General features: G+C 39.4%; 1 protein-coding gene across 1 annotated transcript in view; it reads left to right on the top strand.

Moving 5' to 3' along the window:
* Positions 1 to 17,796, top strand: part of ME2 (malic enzyme 2) — a 73,333-nt gene that overhangs the window by 20,915 nt on the left and 34,622 nt on the right. Inside the window, exons 3-5 of the mRNA XM_050767754.1 lie at positions 9,513 to 9,646; positions 14,225 to 14,374; positions 17,642 to 17,717. Coding sequence (XP_050623711.1) covers positions 9,513 to 9,646; positions 14,225 to 14,374; positions 17,642 to 17,717 — 360 coding nt within the window. The remainder of the gene's footprint in view (positions 1 to 9,512; positions 9,647 to 14,224; positions 14,375 to 17,641; positions 17,718 to 17,796) is intronic.

The following is a 17,796-nucleotide window of genomic DNA, read 5'->3' as shown; positions in this document are numbered from 1 at the left end:
ATATGTTGCTGCTATAATTAATAAAATAGTAATTAAAGGCAGTATTGAATTCTGAATCTTTTTAAATGTATGTCTGTAATCACTGTATACTCAAGGTATACCTGCTCTTTGTTTATAAAACCTTTTTATTGTGGTAAAGGAAGCATATTATAAAATTGACAATTTTAACCATTTAAAAGTATACAATTCAGTGACATTAAATTCATTTAGTGTTGTGCAACCATCATCACTATCTAGTTCCAGAACTTTTTTATTATCCCAAGTAGAAACCTAGTATTATTTCATTTTATTTTATTTTTTATTTTTTATTTTTTTTTGAGATGGAGTCTCGCTGTGTCACCCAGGCTAGAGCCAGTGGCACAATCTCGGCTCACTGCAAGCTCCGCCTCCCTGGTTCACACCATTCTCCTGCCTCAGCCTCCTGAGTAGCTGGAACTACAGGCGCCTGCCACCATGCCCGGCTAATTTTTTGTATTTTTAGTAGAGATGGGGTTTCACTGTGTTAGCCAGGATGGTCTCGATCTCCCAACCTCGTGATCTGCCCGCCTCGGTCTCGCAAAGTGCTGGGATTACAGGTGTGAGCCACTGCGCCGGGCCTATGTTATTTTTTTGAGACAGGTTCTCACTCTGTTGCCCAGGCTGGAGTGCAGTGACACTATCACGGCTCACTGCAGCCTTGACCTCCCTGGGCTCAGGTGATTCTCCCATCTCAGCTTCCCGAGTACCTGAGACTACAGGCACATGCCACCGCGCCTGGCTACTTTTTGTATTTTTTTGTAGAGACGAGGTCTTGCCATGTTGCCTACGCTGGTTTTGAACTCCTAGGCTCAAGCGATCCACCTGCCTTGGCCTCCTAAACTGTTGGGATTACAGGCATGAGCCACCACACCTGGCCAAAATTTCTTATACTTTAAAAGGTGGGACACCATTATGCTAGGTTATAAGCAGGAGTTTAGGTGCTAATTTGAGCTTTACCATTTACTAGCCATAAAACTTTGGCAAACCCTTCAACTTCTCTAGGCCTTAGTTTTTTCATGTAAATAATATAGGTAATAGCATTTGGAAACATTTAAAGTGCTATACAAGTATAAAATTGTATTTCTCCTTTTCTCTGCATGCTCATTTGGCTAACTTTTCTAATAATTTTCTGAAATTCAGCTCTGCATCCTTTCCTATACAGCAGAAGGTGAGCAGTGGTTGAGCAAGTGAAGTTTCATCTGTATTTACAGCCACTCCCCATGGCTTGCATTACCACCTGCGCTCTGCCTCCTGTCAGAGGAGCACAAACCGTAATGTGAACTGTGCATGCAAGGGATCTAGGTTGTGCACTAATTATGAGAATCTAATGCCTGATGATTTGAGGTGGCACAGTTTCATCCTGAAACCATTCCCCACCCCCTGAAATATAGTCAACAAGATAAAAACTCATGAAAATATAACTATCATCAATGACTTCAGTAACAGCTAAGACATGAAAAGAAAAATTGTCTTCGGCCCGGTGCAGTGGCTCACACCTGTAGTCCCAGCACTTTGGGAGGCTGAGGTGGATTGCTTGGGCCCAGGAGTTTGAGACTAGCCTGGCCTGGTCTCTACCAGCCTGACCTCGTCTCTACCAAAAATACAGAAAAATTAGCCAAGCATTGTGGTGCATGCCTATAGTTTAAGCTACTCAGGAGGCTGAGGTGGGAGGATCACTTGAGCCCAGGAGGTGGAGGTTGCAATGAAATCGTGCCACTTGCACTGCAGCTTGGGTGACAGAGTGAGCCCCTGTCTCAAAAAAAAAAAAAAAAAAAAGAAAAATTGTCTTCCATGAAACTGGTCACTGGTGCCAAAGAGGTTGGGGACCACTGCTCTAGGAAGTTTTCACTGACCCTTTTTTCTACTTCCTCACCACACTGGATGAGTTACTTCCCTGTTTGTTCTTTGAGCATTCTTGTGCTCACTTCTGTCAATACCATTTATCATACTCAGTTGGAATTATGTCATTCCTCCCTTGAGGACAAGGACCATATCTTGGTCTGTATCCTCAATATCTTACCCCAGAGTACTTAGCACACACAGAGCCTCAGTACATGCTGGATAGATGGATGAATGCATGAACAAATGAACACATAGGAAAACAAAATCTGACATGATTGGTGCTCAGAGTTTCACAGATAATTAAACATGGGTTTTGTTTTCAGAAAAGAAGTTTGGATTAGGTAGGAATTTTGTTACCTACTTCTTGTAAAACAAGTTAGGAAATACCCCTATTCACACCTTTTTTTCCCAATGTACTGATTTATATGTCTTCTTGTCATTTTTTTGTGTTTTTCTTAAGCCCACTTCATCTTACAAAGTCTTAAAAATTGAGTGATACAGTCTTTTTTTTTAAATAAGAATAGGAGGAAGAAGAAGGAAAAAAGTAAGAATAATTTTAAATTACGTTAAAGAGTTTTCAGTTGATGAGTGATATGATTTAGCTCTGCGTCACCACCTACATCTCATCTTGAATTTTAATAATTCCCACGTGTCAAAGGTAGGACCCGGTGGAGGTAATTGAATCATGAGGGTGGTTTCCCCCATGCTTTTCTCTCAAGATCTGATGGTTCTATAAGGGACTTCCCCCTTCGCTCAGCACTCATTCTGTCTCCCGCCACCCTGGGAAGAGGGACCTTCCACCATAATTGAAAGTTTCCTGAGGTCTCCCCAGCCATGTGGAACTGTGAGTCAATTAAACTTCTTTTCTTATAAATTACCCCTTCTCAGTATTTCGTCATAGCAGCATAAGAATGGGCTGATACAATGAGTATATTTTATTTCAAATTTATGTATTAAGACCTAATTCCTATACCAAAACAACATAAGCAATAGAACATGCAATGTGAGTAATTGTGGATTTGTGATGAACAGAGCTTTCCACTTAGTTATAATTTGCCCTTTTTAGTGCAAGTTCATCTCAGTTAACACATTTTCAGAAATGTAAACATGCATTTGAATGCTAGTGAGGCACTGGCTATGTAGTGCCTATCCGTATTGAGGTTAAGGGAATGCATTTTATCTCCTGCATATAAATGTATATAAATGGATTCTATCTCCTGAATCATTTGCCTTCTTACATTTCTCAGTACAAACCCAAATCAGTGTTAAAGAGTCTGAAAAGTTGTTTTAGTCTTAGATTATTTCTATTACACTCATGATATGTCTTATATTAGATTGTAAAAGGCTTAAAGATATAGATAAAATGTGCTTTAAAGTATGAAATGAGTACCAGTAAATAAATATTTGGTTGAATCATAGAGATAATAAAATATATAATAAATGAATTGGCTATTCATTTTTAGTGTGGATTTAAAGCCTTTAGAGGTAGATAAAAGTGATACTTTCTTTTACATTTTAATAATGCTTCCATAGAGTAGAGTTCTCAAACAAGAAATTTGGGGAGGATTCAGGCTGAAGTTTATTATGATTACAACTGTAAAAGTGTACAATTGTTTGATTACAAGATGAGCCAACTCTAAACTATGTACATAGCCTCCTACCCTCAATTTTTTTTTCACTTTTGTTCTTCCTACCTCTGTGTTGGCTGCCTTAGCAAGAGAGACGCCAGCATTTTTATTGATGACCCAGTGATTTAAAGGTATAGGAGTCCTTCTGAAATTTTTTTAAAAAACACCTGAACACTATTGATAGAAGCTAGTAATTCTCAAATCACTCCTTCTATCTACATTTTTTTCTTTTTCCAGTTCCTCCCATAATAGTACTGAGCATCTCTTTTAAACCAAATATTCTCTTCAAGATGTAAGATTGTAAAGAGATTTTACTACAGATTTTTAATTTATTTCAGCCAAATTAAAATATCCTAATGGACTCTATTTAGAATAATGAACCATAGATTGCCAGAACTAAAAGAGCTAAGTACATAGTAAATACCTATGCAAACCATTAACTTAATTCAAGAAGGAGTGTTGAAGAGAATCAATAACTCCTTTATTTTGTAGATTCCATCCCTAAGATTTAAGGACATGCTCAAGCTTTGTATCTGGAACTCTGGTTTTCTGGTTATTAGTTCTCTGAGGGTTTTGTTAATTTATTTGTTTTTATTTTAACTTCTCCTGGCTAGTTCTTTAATAAATTTAGAATTTTCTTCTGGTTCTTACTTACGCAAATAATATGACTAATAAAAGATAAAAAAAACTATCATCTATTTTTATTTGGCCATGATTCTCTTAAAAGTATACTTACTTTTAAGATTATAGCATATACTTTTATATGCAATTTTACCACTGAGAAAAGTATATTATAAATATATCCCCAAAATGTTTCATAAGCCATATAATAAATACATGGGTACATAATAGTGTAATAGTCATTGGATTTGGAATTCCAATGGCTGATGAGACTCCCACTTTACACCCTTACTGGCTCCCTAGCATGTTTACCTGAATATTCAAGTGTCTGTTTAAGAGATTTGTGTCGGTATTGACTCCTGTGGAGAAACTGCATGTGCCTAAAGGAAAATAGTTCAGGATCTTTCAGGATCAGCCAGAAGAAGTACACCTCTGCTATGTAAATTGGGAGGGAGGGAATTGCTGTTGCATAGATGAGAAAAAGGGAGACTTGGGAGAAGTGGCAAAGGGAGATGGAGAAGAGTAGGTGAGAGGATGATCATTTCAGCTTAATATTAAACTAATAAATAATTTGATATGTTTCTTCTTTTTTTTTTTTTTTTTTTATTGAGGCAGAGTCTTGCTCTGTCACCCAGGCTAGAGTGCAGTGGTGCAATCTCGGCTCACTGCAAGCTCTGCCTCCCGGATTCATACCATTCTCCTGCCTTAGCCTCCCCTGCAGCTGGGACTACAGGCGCACGCCGCCACGCCTGGCTAATTATTTTGTATTTTTAGTGGAGACAGGGTTTCACCATGTTAACCAGGATGGTCTCAATCTCCTGACCTCATGATCTGCCCACCTCGGCCTCCCACAGTGCTGGGATTACAGGCGTGAGCCACCGCACCTGGCCGATACGTTATGTTTTAATGCAAAGTATCTTCTGATTTCCCTTGTGATTTCATCTTTAGCCAGTTGGTTATTTAGGAGTATGTTATTTATTCAAATATTTGTGAATTCCTCAAATTTCCTCATATTATTGGTTTCTTATCTCCTTGCATTGTAGTCTGAGATCACACATCGAATGACTTAAATTATTTTACATTTTCTGAAACTTGTTTTATGGTCTAACACGTGATCTGCCCTGGGCTGTTCTGTGAGCACCTGAGAAGAATATGTATTCTGCAGTTGTTGAGTGTTCTGTGTATCTGTCAGGACTCATTAATTGATGCTGTTGTTCAAGTCTGCTGTTTCCTTATTTTGTCTAGTGTCTCCTCCATTATTGAAAGTGGGTATTAAAGTCTCCAACTTGTTGAATTGCCTTTCTGTCTTCAATTCTGTTAGCTTTGCTTCATGTATTCTGGACCTCTGTTGTTAGGTATGTCTATATTTATAATAGTTATATCTTCATAATAGATTCACCCTTTCATCGTTGTAAAATGTCCTCTGTAGTAGCAGCATTCATTTTAAAGTCTGTTTTGTCTGTTGTTAGTATAGCCACTGCAGCTCTCTTTTGATTACAATTTGTGTGGTATATCCTTTTCCATCCTTTTACTTTCTACTTAATTGTGTCCCTTGCAGAAAGCATATAATTGGATTATGTTTTGTTTTTTCTGGTTTTTTGTTTTTTTGAGACAGAGTCTCGCTCTGTCACCCAGGCTGGAGTGCAGTGGTGCAATCTCGGCTCACTGCAACCTCCACCTCCTGGGTTCAAGCTGTTCTCCTGCCTCAGCCTCCCAAGTAGCTGGGCCTACAGATACCTGCCACCAGACCTGGCTAATTTTTTTTTTTTTTTTTTTGTATTTTTAGTAGAGACAGGGTTTCACCACATTGGCCAGGCTGGTCTCAGAACTGCTGACCTTGTGATCCACCTGCCTCGGCCTCCCACAGTGCTGGGATTACAGGCATGAGCCACTGCGCCCGGCCTAATTTTGTATTTTTAGTAGAGACAGAGTTTCTGCATGTTAGTCAGGCTGGTCTCAAACTCCTGACCTCAGGTAATCTGCCTGCCTCAGCCTCCCAAAGTGCTGGGATTATAGACTTGAGCCACTGCTCCTGGCCGACGTTATTTTCTTTAGAGAAGTATGGTAATGCATTTAACTATGCTCCATCTGCAAACTTGTTTTTGTCTTTGTCTAGGTGTAGATCTCTTTGAGTTTATCATACTTGGAGTTGTTGAGCTTGTTGGATTAATGTTTCTCATATTTGGGAAGTTTTGGGGCATTATCTCTTGAAATATTCTTCTGCTTCTTTCTCTTCTCTCCTCAGACTTCATTATGCATATGTTGGCATACTTGATGGTATCTCACAGGTCTCAGAGATTCTGTTCATATTTCTTTTTTTTGAGACGGAGTCTCCCTCTGTCCCCAGGCTGGAGTGCAGTGGCACAATCTCGGCTCACTGCAACTTCTGCCTCCCAGGTTCAAGCAATTCTCCTGCCTCAGCCTCCTGAGTAGCTGGGACTGCAGGCACACGCCACCACACCCAGCTAATTTTTGTTTTTTTTAGTAGAGATGGGGTTTTATCATGTTGGCCAGGATGGTCTCGATCTTTTGACCCCGTGAACCGCCCAACTAAGCCTCCTCCCAAAGTGCTGGGATTAGAGAGAGGCATGAACCACCATGCCCGGCAATTCGTATTTCTTTATTCTTTTTTCTTTCTGTCTTAGACTAGATAATCTTGGGCGACCTATTTTTAAGTTTGCTGGTTCTTTGTCCCACTTGCTCAAATCTACTGTTGAACCCCTCGGGTAAATTTTTTATTTTCATTTATTGTACTGTTGATGAAAAGATTAAAAGTCTGTAAAACATTTGAAGAGATTTATTCTGAGCCACATAATGAGTGACCATGGCCTGTGACACAGCCCTCAGGAGATCCTGAGAATACGTGCCCCAGGTTGTGGGGGCACAGCTTGGTTTTGTACATTTTAAGGAGACATGAGACATCAAATACATTTAAGATACACATTGGTTCAGTCCAGAAAGGTGGGATAACTCGAAGCGGGGGCTTCCAGGTTATAGGTAGATTCAAATTTTTTCTTATTGGCAGTTGGTTGAAAGAGTTATTATCAATAGAAATAAATGTCTGGATTATGATAGGAGGTTTTGGAGACCAAAGTTTCTTCATGCAGATGAAGCCTCCAGGTAGCAGGCTTCAGAGAATAGATTGTAAGTGTTTCTTATCAGGCTTAAGGTCTGTGTTGATGTTAATGCTGTAGGAGTACAGTGAGGCATGTCCAACCCCCCACTTGCTATCATAACCTAAACCAGTCTTTTCAGGTTAAATGTTAGAGTGCCCTGGTCAAGGAGGAAGTCCATTCAGGTGGTTGGGGGACCTTATAATTTTATTTTTGGTTTGCAGTACTTTCATCCCCAGAATTTCCATTTAATTTCTTTGTTGATAGTCTGAATTTGGTGGGACATTATTCTCACACTTTCCTTTAGTTCTTTAGACATAGACATCTTTTAGGTCTTTGAATGTATTCAAAGATGTGAATTTAAAGTCTTTATCTAGTAAGTACAATGTTTAGGCTTCCTCAAGGACAGTTTAATGATTTTTGTTGAAAACTGGACATTTTAAATAGGGTAGCAGCTCAGGAAATCAAATACTCCTCCCAGGGTTTGTTGTATTGCTGCTCCTTTTGCTTGTTTAGTGATATTTCCAAACTAATTCTTTTCTTTTTTTGAGACGGAGTATCGCTCTTTTGTGCAGGCTGGAGTACAGTGGCATAATCTTGGCTCACTGCAACCTCCACCTCCCAGGTTCAAGCGACTCTTCTGCCTCCGCCCCCCAAGTACCTGAGACCACAGGCACGTGCCACCATGCCCAGCTAATTTTTGTATTTTTAGTAGAGACGGGGGTTTCACCATGTTGGCCAGGCTGGTCTCGAACTCCTGACCTCAGGTGATCTGCCCTCCTTGGCCTCCCAAAGTGCTGGGATTACAGGCATGAGCCACTGTGCCCGGCCTCCAAACTAATTCTTTATAAAGTCTGTATCCTTGTACATGCCCACTGAAGTCTCTGATTGGTTAGTTTTGTGGTCAGCTGATAATTAGACAAAGACTTAAATGCTTGGAACTAGTAAATTTCCCATTTTTTGCCAAGCGGCTCTGTGTGCATGTTGCGGCATACCTCCAGCACTGAGCCAGGCAGTTTACAACTACCCAAAAGCCTTCACTTCCTGCTTGCACAGAGCCTCAAGGTTAGCCAGAGGTGTGAGCTAGGGTCTTTTTCAGGTGTTTCCTGGGTGTGTCCATAGCTCATGTATGTGACCTTCTAGAGTCCCAGTAATACCTCATGGCTTTTCAAAGCTCCAATCCCATGGTCATCTCATTCTTTAGCTTTTCCTTGTCAGCTTTTTGGTTACCCTGTTGTTTTCCTCAACTGTTATCCACTGTCTTGGGCAGCTGCTATGCTAAATTATTGCCTCTTGATTGTTTCCAACAAGCACTTCTGGGGAAATGGCTTTTCACACTGGGTGAGCACCAAGTTAGGTCAAATGAAGACAGCCTTGCAAGTGGGGTCTTCCAGGAAGCCACCTGACAGGTCAAATAATGACATTTTCCTGGAATGGGGTTTTAGAAGAATCTCCAGCCCCTTCTCCCTGCTCCAGTGGCTTCCAGGCTGCTGATTTTCACAGTAATTGTGAGGTGTTAGTTTTCAATTTAAAACTGGCACAAAACTTGCTGCTTACTGAAATCCAGCCATTTTTCCTGAATAACTGCTCCCTGATTGCTACATTCCTTTGGTAGATTTCCAGAATGTTGAAGAAGTTGTTTCTGGTTATTTGTCCAGTGTTCTTGTTGCTTTTATGGAGGAAAAGATTTTCCAAAGGCCTTGCTCCAGCATTTTCACTGACATTGTTTTGATATGAAGAATTTAACCCATAGTCAAATACCAGAAATTGAAAAAGATTTTCTTATGATATAGATTAATTTTTTCTAAAGCATCATTTCTTCTATCCCCTTTTTTATGGTATTTCATGGTATGAATATACTATAGGATGCTTAACTCTTTCATAGTTAATGGGCTTTTGTTAGCTTGTAATAGCCAAGAGAACTAGAAACAACGTTACAACTAAATTTTTGTATATGCCTCTGTATGCCATTAAGAATGTTTTTCTAGAATGGCTACCTGGAAGTCAGATTGCTTGATGAATAATATGTGCATTAAAAAAATTTAAGAATACTTTAAAACTGTCTTCCAAAGGCCTAAACTGGTTTATATTTCCAGCAGTGGTTTGTGAGAATATCTCTTTTCCACACCCTGACCAATACTGGACATCAGTCTTACAAAGTTTTGAAAGCCTGGGCAAAAATAATATGTCGTTGATTTTTCAAATTTGCATTTGAATTATATTTTGAGGAACAATGTCGTTGCTACCCCAGTAAGTAATAATTTTTAATCCTTTTATTTCTCCTCTTTAGGGAATGGCATTTACTTTACAAGAACGACAAATGCTTGGTCTTCAAGGACTTCTACCTCCCAAAATAGAGACACAAGATATTCAAGCCTTACGATTCCATAGAAACTTAAAGAAAATGACTAGCCCTTTGGAAAAGTAAGAGTTGGTTAGCTGTTTCATTTTTTTATTGGTATTCTGATTAGAAAACTTGTGAGCATTATGGTTATTATGGCATGAGAAATATACAATCTCATATAAGTTTGTGTTTTGTCAGTTAACTACTTTTATAATGATTGTGTTTCTTTTACTTCAGTGAATACTTCACAAGTATTCACTGTTGTAAAACTTAACAAATTAGTTTTTATGCTTACAGTCAGAGCAATTCAGATTTCAATGGAATATTAGAAGCAAAGGATACCATCTAATTTGCAATCATTTTATTCAACAACTTTTATTAATCACCTACTTTGTGTTGACACTGTACCAGCCACTGAGGCTATAAAGTGGGTAATAGATAGGGTGACCATATGCTATATCACCTAATCCAGGATACTTTGGAGAATAAAAAAGAGGTGTACCTAAAGCTATCCCTGGCAAACTTTTTTTTTTTCTTTTTTTTGGACGGAATCTCGCTCTGTTGCCCAGGCTGGAGTTCAGTGGCGTGATCTCAGCTTACTGCAGTCTCTGCCTCCCGTGTTCAAGCAGCTCTCCTGCCTCAGCCTCCTGAGTAGTTGGAATTACAGGCACCCATCACCATGCCTGGCTCATTTTTGTATTTTTAGTAGAGATGGAGTTTCACCATGTTGGCCAGGCTGGTGTCGAACTCCTGACCTCAGGTGATTCGCCCGCCTCGGCCTCCCAAAGTGCTGGGATTACAGGCGTGAGCCACTGCGCCTAGCCTTTTTCTTTTTCTTTCTTTCTTTTTTTTTTTTTTTTTTTTTTGAGACAGGTTCTCACTCTGTTGCCCAGGCTGGAGTGCAGTGGCACAGTTTCGGTTCACTGTAACCTCCACCTCCCAGGCTCAAGCAATTCGCCCAACTCAGCCTCCCAAGTAGCTGGGATTACAGGAGTGCACCACCATACCCGGCTAGTTTTTGTAGTTTTTAGTTGAGACAGGGTTTCACCGTGTTGCCCAGGCTGGTCTCGAACTCCTGGACTCAAGCAGTTTACTCGCCTTGGCCTCCCAAAGTGCTGGGGTTACAGGCTTGAGCCACTGCACCAGGCAGCAAACTTAATATATATGACCAACCCAGTAACTCACAGCCCTGTCTTCTAAAAGGTCATCAACAGATAGTTATGCTATGATTGTTATTGGTCTCTAGACCACAATGTACAGTACAATGAGAAAAAGGTACATGCAGATATATTCTGAGAGCCTGCAGAGGGCATCTAGCTCAACTTAGGGGAATCAGATAAAAGCTTCCTGAAGGGAATGATGCCTAAGCTGAATTGTAAATGGCATGTTACAGGTAGCAGGCCAAGTATTCTGGGTAGAGGGATAAGTCTGCATGTAGAACTAAGCGTATCAATTGAGTTTGTTAAGTATAGGAGATTATTGGTGACTGGTAAGAGTGGTTTCTTTGGTGTGATGGAGCAAAAGAGATACTGTGATAGACTGAAAAATGAATGGAAGGGGAGGAAATAAATGTAAACTACCCTCTCAAGAAGTTCAGATAAGGAGGGAAGGAAGACATTAAACAATAAGTAAAGCAAGACTTGGGATTAAGTATGTTTCAAGCTGGGAGAAAGTTTAATGTTTCATCGTAGTTATGAGGAATGAGCCCAGGAGAAAGGATAATTGATGGAGCAAGGTCTCAGGGAAAGGAAGAAGGCATAGGGTCAAATGCAGAGATAGAGTGGCTGGCCTTGAGCAGGAACAAAGAACAGCTCATTCTCCAAAGCTGGAGGAAAGATAAATACAGATATTCGTAAGGATAAGTATGGAGATGATTGAGCAGAAGTAATGAACTCTCAGTTTAGCTGATGACCTTGCTTTCCTTTATGACATAGAATATGAAAGTCATCACTCAAATGTAGAAGGGCCAAGGTTGAGTAGAGTTGGTGAAGAGAGTGATAAATGCTTGGAAGAGCCACGTAGCTATAAGATAAAGCTGAACAAAAGCTAGGCTTGGTGGCTCATGCCTGTAATCCCAGCACTTTGGGAGGTCAAGGTGGGAGGATCGCTTGAGCCCAAGAGTTCCAGACCAGCCTGGGCAACACAGTGGGACCCTGTTTCTACAAAATTAAAAAAAAAAAAAAAAAATTAACCAGGCATGCTGTTACACACCTATAGTTCCAGCAACTCAGAAGACTGAGGCAGGAGGATAACTTAAGCCCAGGAGGTCAAGGCTGCAGTGAGCCATGATTGCACCACTGCACTCCAGCCTGGGTGATAGACTGAGAGCCTGTCTCAAAAAAAAAAGAAAAGAAAAAGGCCGAACAAGAGCAGGTTAAAGGGATGAGAGCAGACCCTGATGGCCTGGTGGCAAGATCTTGTTTATATTGGTGCCATTCTGCACAGCAATGTTATTTTTCCACAGAAAGGATGAAATGTAACATTGATTCAGGCTTGGAGTTTGCTGGGCTGGCAAAGGTTACATCAATTCATTCAGTTAATATTCAGGACTGCTATGTGCCTGGCACTGTTCTAAGTTTTGGAACTCCAAAAATGAAAACACTCAGCCCTTCTCTTCAGAGAGTTCACTGTCTCTGGTGGAAAGGCAGACACTGTGGAAGGGGAGTACAGTGAAAAATCATGTGGGGATTCCTAAACAGGAATGACAGGGAGATATTTGCTCAGAGTGAGAGATTTGATCCTGGGATTCAGAGGAGGAAACAAAGAGAATCCCCAAGGGAGCCCATAGAATTGGGAGAGAATGAAGCAGTCAGAGCTAGAGATCCCTCTGAAGGATGATGAAGTGAGGGCATCATATGGTTACCCAAAGTGGTAGAGGATTGTGATCCGAGAGTGGATAAGGGCATTCACCATTACTGAGCTGTAGCAATCCTAGGTGAGTGCTGCCCATCACTGAGGTACACAGAAGAGTGACTAAAGTGAAATAAAGAAAATGGTAACGTTGAAGAGATCCATGACTTGCACAGCTTCCCTCTATCACATGCCTCGTAGGTCATCTGTTCTTTCCTTAACATTACTTCCATCTCACAAAGCCATCCATTCCATTTTAGCAGCCCAGTTTGTTTACTTCCCTATACTGCAGAGAAATCTTCTTCCCTTTAATTTCTATCTATTGATACCATTTCTTCCACTATTAGCTATGTAGAAAATATAATTGAAGGGATCACTTCTCCCCATTTATTCACCAAATATTTGCACACCAGTTGTATGCCACATATTGCTATTAATAGTTCCTGGACCTATAGAAGTATATGAGGTGATCGTTTCTAACTTACGGTATTGTCTAGACTGGAGGAATCCAGAAAGTCAAGAAGTGGAGTGAGAGTTACAGAGGGAAGTAGCGTATCATGGGACCTGAAAACAGGAAAGTCTAAAACGTGTATGTATACATGATAGGGGAGGGGAGTGGATAGAAAAGGGCCCCCAGAGAGCACGCCACCTGAGCTGCATTTGGAGCGCACGTGTATAGGACTATGCCTGGAGAGAGAGTGCAGGCAAAGGGTGCATCAAACACAGCAAGTCCAGGTTGAGTTGTGATCCTTTTGAGGAGCTAAGTAAGTCAGCATGAAGAAGATGAGGCTGAAAAGTAGGCAGAGGTCTTGTTAACTATTTTAGGAGCTTGAGCCTTATTTTACGACAATTTATTTGGAAGCGAAATGATCACAGTTAGGTTTTTAAGAGAAGAATGAATTGAAGCATAGGAGGAAAATTGTATTTATAAAGACTGGTAAGAAGGCTTTTGAGGTAGCCCAGCTGAGAAATGGTGGTAGCTTGTACTGTGTGAGGGTGGAAGGAGCAAATGGATGTATTTGAAAGCTATTTAGCAGGTAGACTCTGTAGGACTTGGTGATTTATAGGATTGGTGTTGGGGAGGGTAGGAGAGGAAGAAATCAAGAATGGAATCTGGGTTTTGCATTTGGTCATATGATAGCAGAAGAAACAAGGTCAGGGAAAGATAAGTCTGCTTTAGACATATTTAATTCAAGATGATTACTGACTTTCAAGCTTTCAAGCCGATAGTTCCCTGTTCTCTAAATTTAAAAAGAAGTTATTTATATATTTATTGACATCAATTGACAATTGCCTTTTTTGTGCTGCTTCTGCACTCTGTGTAGACCTTATAATGCTTCTAACCCTCCTGGGTTATAAACTCCTTGAAAACAGGGGTCACTTCTTATATCTCTGGAAAATAGTGCCAAGCAGATAGTGTTAAGCAAATGTTTGAATTAATGCCACTTTATTTTGCTTCCTTGTTTATATGTCAGTGTCCTTGAAGAATGATTCTTTAAGGGTAGGGACCTCATAGTGATCTTTGCATTTCCAGTGCCTTCTACAGAGCCTGACCCACAGTAAGGGTTCAGTAAACATTGTTTCTATTGTTACTTCATCGTCATCATCATCATCTACCATTTAAGTACCCTCATATTTTTGTTAATTTTTAGTCCTGGGTGTTAAATAGTGATAATCTGAGGTTTTGGGTTTTTTTAGAATGTGATGTGAGCGGGGCTCAATTTCAATTTTAGGTTTAACTTTCATAAGCCAAGACTTTTAATGTAATGCAGGCTGACTGAGACATTATTTACTGTGCTTAATTTCAGATATATCTACATAATGGGAATACAAGAAAGAAATGAGAAATTGTTTTATAGAATACTGCAAGATGACATTGAGAGTTTAATGCCAATTGTATATACACCAACGGTTGGTCTTGCCTGCTCCCAGTATGGACACATCTTTAGAAGACCTAAGTAAGGCTTATTTAAAAAAGAAAACTTGTAAATGGTTATTGAATAAGGAAAACATCATTCCATAACAGCTATTACATTTTTATTTTAGATATCTTAGCCGAATCACATTTCCTACCTCACAAAAATGTAATTTTTATTAAAAGTGATTAACAAAAACCCAACATATTCATAACTTTTATCTTTGTAAAAATAGCATCATTCATTTCTAATCTTCTTTAAATTATTGTGATTGTTAGAGTAATTATATACTTTTAGAACCTGCCCCCCCACCAAAAAAAGTCTTAATTCTGGTGGGAGAGAATCCAGAATTATTAAAATTTTTGTCAATAAAGCCAAATTAAGAGATTTTTTTTCTCATTTTTTGATCGGTTTTAATTTGTTTGTTTTTTGTTTTTGAGAGAGTCTCACTTGGTCACCCAGACTGGAGTGGAGTGCAGCGGTATGATCTTGGCTCACTGCAACCTCCGCCTCCCAGGTTCAAGTGATTCTCGTACCTCAGCCTCCCTAGTAGGTGGAATTACAGGTGCACACCACCACGCCTGCTAATTTTTGGATTTTTAGTAGAAATGGGATTTCGCCATGTTGGCTGGGCTGGTCTTGAACTTCTTACATCAGGTGATCAGCCTGCCTCAGCCTCCCAAAGTGCTGGGATTTACAGGCACGAGCCACTGCAGCCTGTTCTCCTTTTTTTTTTTTAATGAATTTTCATTTCAAATAGTTCTAGCACCTACAAACATTGTAAATGGGAAGAGTACTGAAATGGCAAGAACTGACTGTATTCCTTGAATGAGTCACATGATCCCCATGAATGTGTTTCCTTGTGTAAAATGGGAATAGCAGGACCTATCAAAGAGCTATTAGAGAAACCAATGTGACAGTTCTTTGGAAAATTATAAGCTATATATATATATATACATATATATACACACACACACACACGCACATACATGCACACACACACACACACGCATGCTGTTTTTACTTAATCTGAGTTTTCTTGTCTTATTCCTCTAATCTATTATTACTTTTCTCAATCCTTATAATATTTTCCCCATGCCCAATTAACACATTCTTCCACGTGTGGAAATTCAAACAATGTATGACAGCTTTTATATTCAGTCTCCTGTCATCTAGTCTAGTGGCTTTCAAACTTTAATGTGTATAAGAAATACCTGTGGGACTTACTCAAAATGTTGATCTCTGCCAACTTTCCTCTCCTCCCCATCCCCAAGATTTCTGATGAAAAAGAAAAAAGGTCTGGAGGTCCGGATTTTAGTGAGCACCCTCAGTGATTGTGTTGCAGGTATTCCCTGGAAGACACTGAGAAACAGACTGTTCTAACCTATATGCTGCCAACAATTACTGTAACTAAAACATTTCTGTGACATAACCATGCTGTTCAGCTATTTTATAGTTTCCTTATTAGAATGATTAAAAGATAGAGAGAAACTTGGAAATACTGATGCCTGAGCCCCACCCCCAGAGATTCAGATTCAGTTAGTCTAGACTTAGGAGTTTCACAAAAGAGCCTGGTGTGATTCTGATGTGTACCCAGAGTTGAGAACTGACTTGAAACATGAAGAGCATGGCTTATGTGTGAGGGCAAATACTGTTTATTATTTATGCAATGTATTGTGCTATGGGTTTTTTTGTTGTTGTTCGTTTTGTTTTTGTAGATGGTCATTAAATCTTGGTTGGTTGATTGATCTAAACTTTAAGCCAATTAAATCAGAATCTTTGGAGATGGGACCCTGGCATTTTACAGCGTACCAGATGATTCCATTATATAGCCATGATTGAGATATTGCTGAACTAAACTGATTTGAACTGTAATAGTGGTGCCAAATTTAAGATACCAATGAGACAGTTAAACATAAGATCAGTTTGACAGCAATGAGGATCCGTTGGCCCTCATGTCTGCCTGAACTGTGTTCTTGAACCTGCATTTCTTCTTTTTTTCCTCCTTCTCTTCCTTCCTTCTTTGCTTTCTCTTTTGAAATCTGGATTGATTATCTGAATTAGGTAACAACATACTGTGTTTAAAATGACTTTTTGTTAGCCATTCCACAATTTATACAGATTTCAAAACATGTTTTACATGATAAATATAGTTGACCCTTGAACAACACAGGTGTGAAGGTCCATTTTTACTCAGGTTTTCTTGTCCTTCTGCCACCCTTGAGACAGCAAGACCAACCCTTCCTCTTCCTCCTCTTTTTGATTTTGTTAATAACATTTTCTTTTTTCTAGATTACTTTATTGTAAGAATACAGTATATAATTCATATGGCATATAAAATAGTGTTAGTTGGCTGGGCATGGTGACTCATTCCTGGTGGGTGGATCACTTGAGGTCAGGAGTTCGAGACCAGCCTGGCCAACCTGGTGAAACCCTGTCTCTACTAAAAATACAAAACTAGCCAGGCGTGGTGGTGGGCATGTAAAATCCCAGCTACTCTGGAGGCTAAGGCAGGAGAATTGCTTGAACCCTCCGTGCAGGGCAGAGGTTGCAGTGAGCCGAGATCATGCCACTTCACTCCAGCCTGGGTGAAAGAGCAAAACTCCAAGTCAAAAAAAAAAAAAATTCTTAGTCAACCTATGTGTTACTGGTTAGGCTTCTGGCCAGTGGTAGGCAACATTAGTAGTTAAGTTTTTGGAAAATCATACAATTTTTGTACGTAAATTTTTATCATGTAAATTTTTGACTTGATTTTCTAACACCCACATTGTTCAAGGGTCAACCGTATATCCAATTTTTGTCAAAAAAATAATATTAAATAAGTAAAAGTAACTTTTCACTTTTTCCTTATGCTTCAGGTAGCTCATCTTTTGTGTGAATTTATTGTAATTTTCTTCTTTCCCTTCCTGCTCCTTCAAATTTCAAATTTTCAGTTTCAGTAAGTTTTAACAGTAGTTTAGTTGACCTTGTAATGCTCTCCTGCATTGGTGGCTTGCTTCAGATTTTTTTTGTTTTTTTTCCTGTTGGTGTATTGAGTTTATTTGAACATGAGATGTGGATATATTTCTTCTTGGGTAAAATGATTGTATCATGTAACAATAATCTTTGTTGCATCTGCTATGAACATTGTAATTACAGTTTGAAGTACTTGAAAATGTTTGAAAATAAACCAATGTGACTTAGGTAAATCTGCTTGGAAATTATACCATGTCTTGATATTTTATTAAAATATCAAAATATTTCAATTATGAACAAAAACTTAGAAACAAAGCTGTTGTGAAATGCAAAGGTGTTTTTGTTCTGTTGCAGGGGATTATTTATTTCGATCTCAGACAGAGGTCATGTTAGATCAATTGTGGATAACTGGCCAGAAAATCATGTTAAGGTACTAATAGTGCAACCCTCCTTTTCACAATGTTTTCTCTTTTCTTGTAAATTACCTCTAAATCTCCAAGAACAGTTTT

This window comes from Macaca thibetana, chromosome 18, assembly GCF_024542745.1.
Source record: "Macaca thibetana thibetana isolate TM-01 chromosome 18, ASM2454274v1, whole genome shotgun sequence".
Classification (NCBI taxonomy): domain Eukaryota; kingdom Metazoa; phylum Chordata; class Mammalia; order Primates; family Cercopithecidae; genus Macaca; species Macaca thibetana.
Note: the sequence above shows the minus strand (reverse complement) of the source record. Positions and strands in the feature narration are given on the sequence as shown.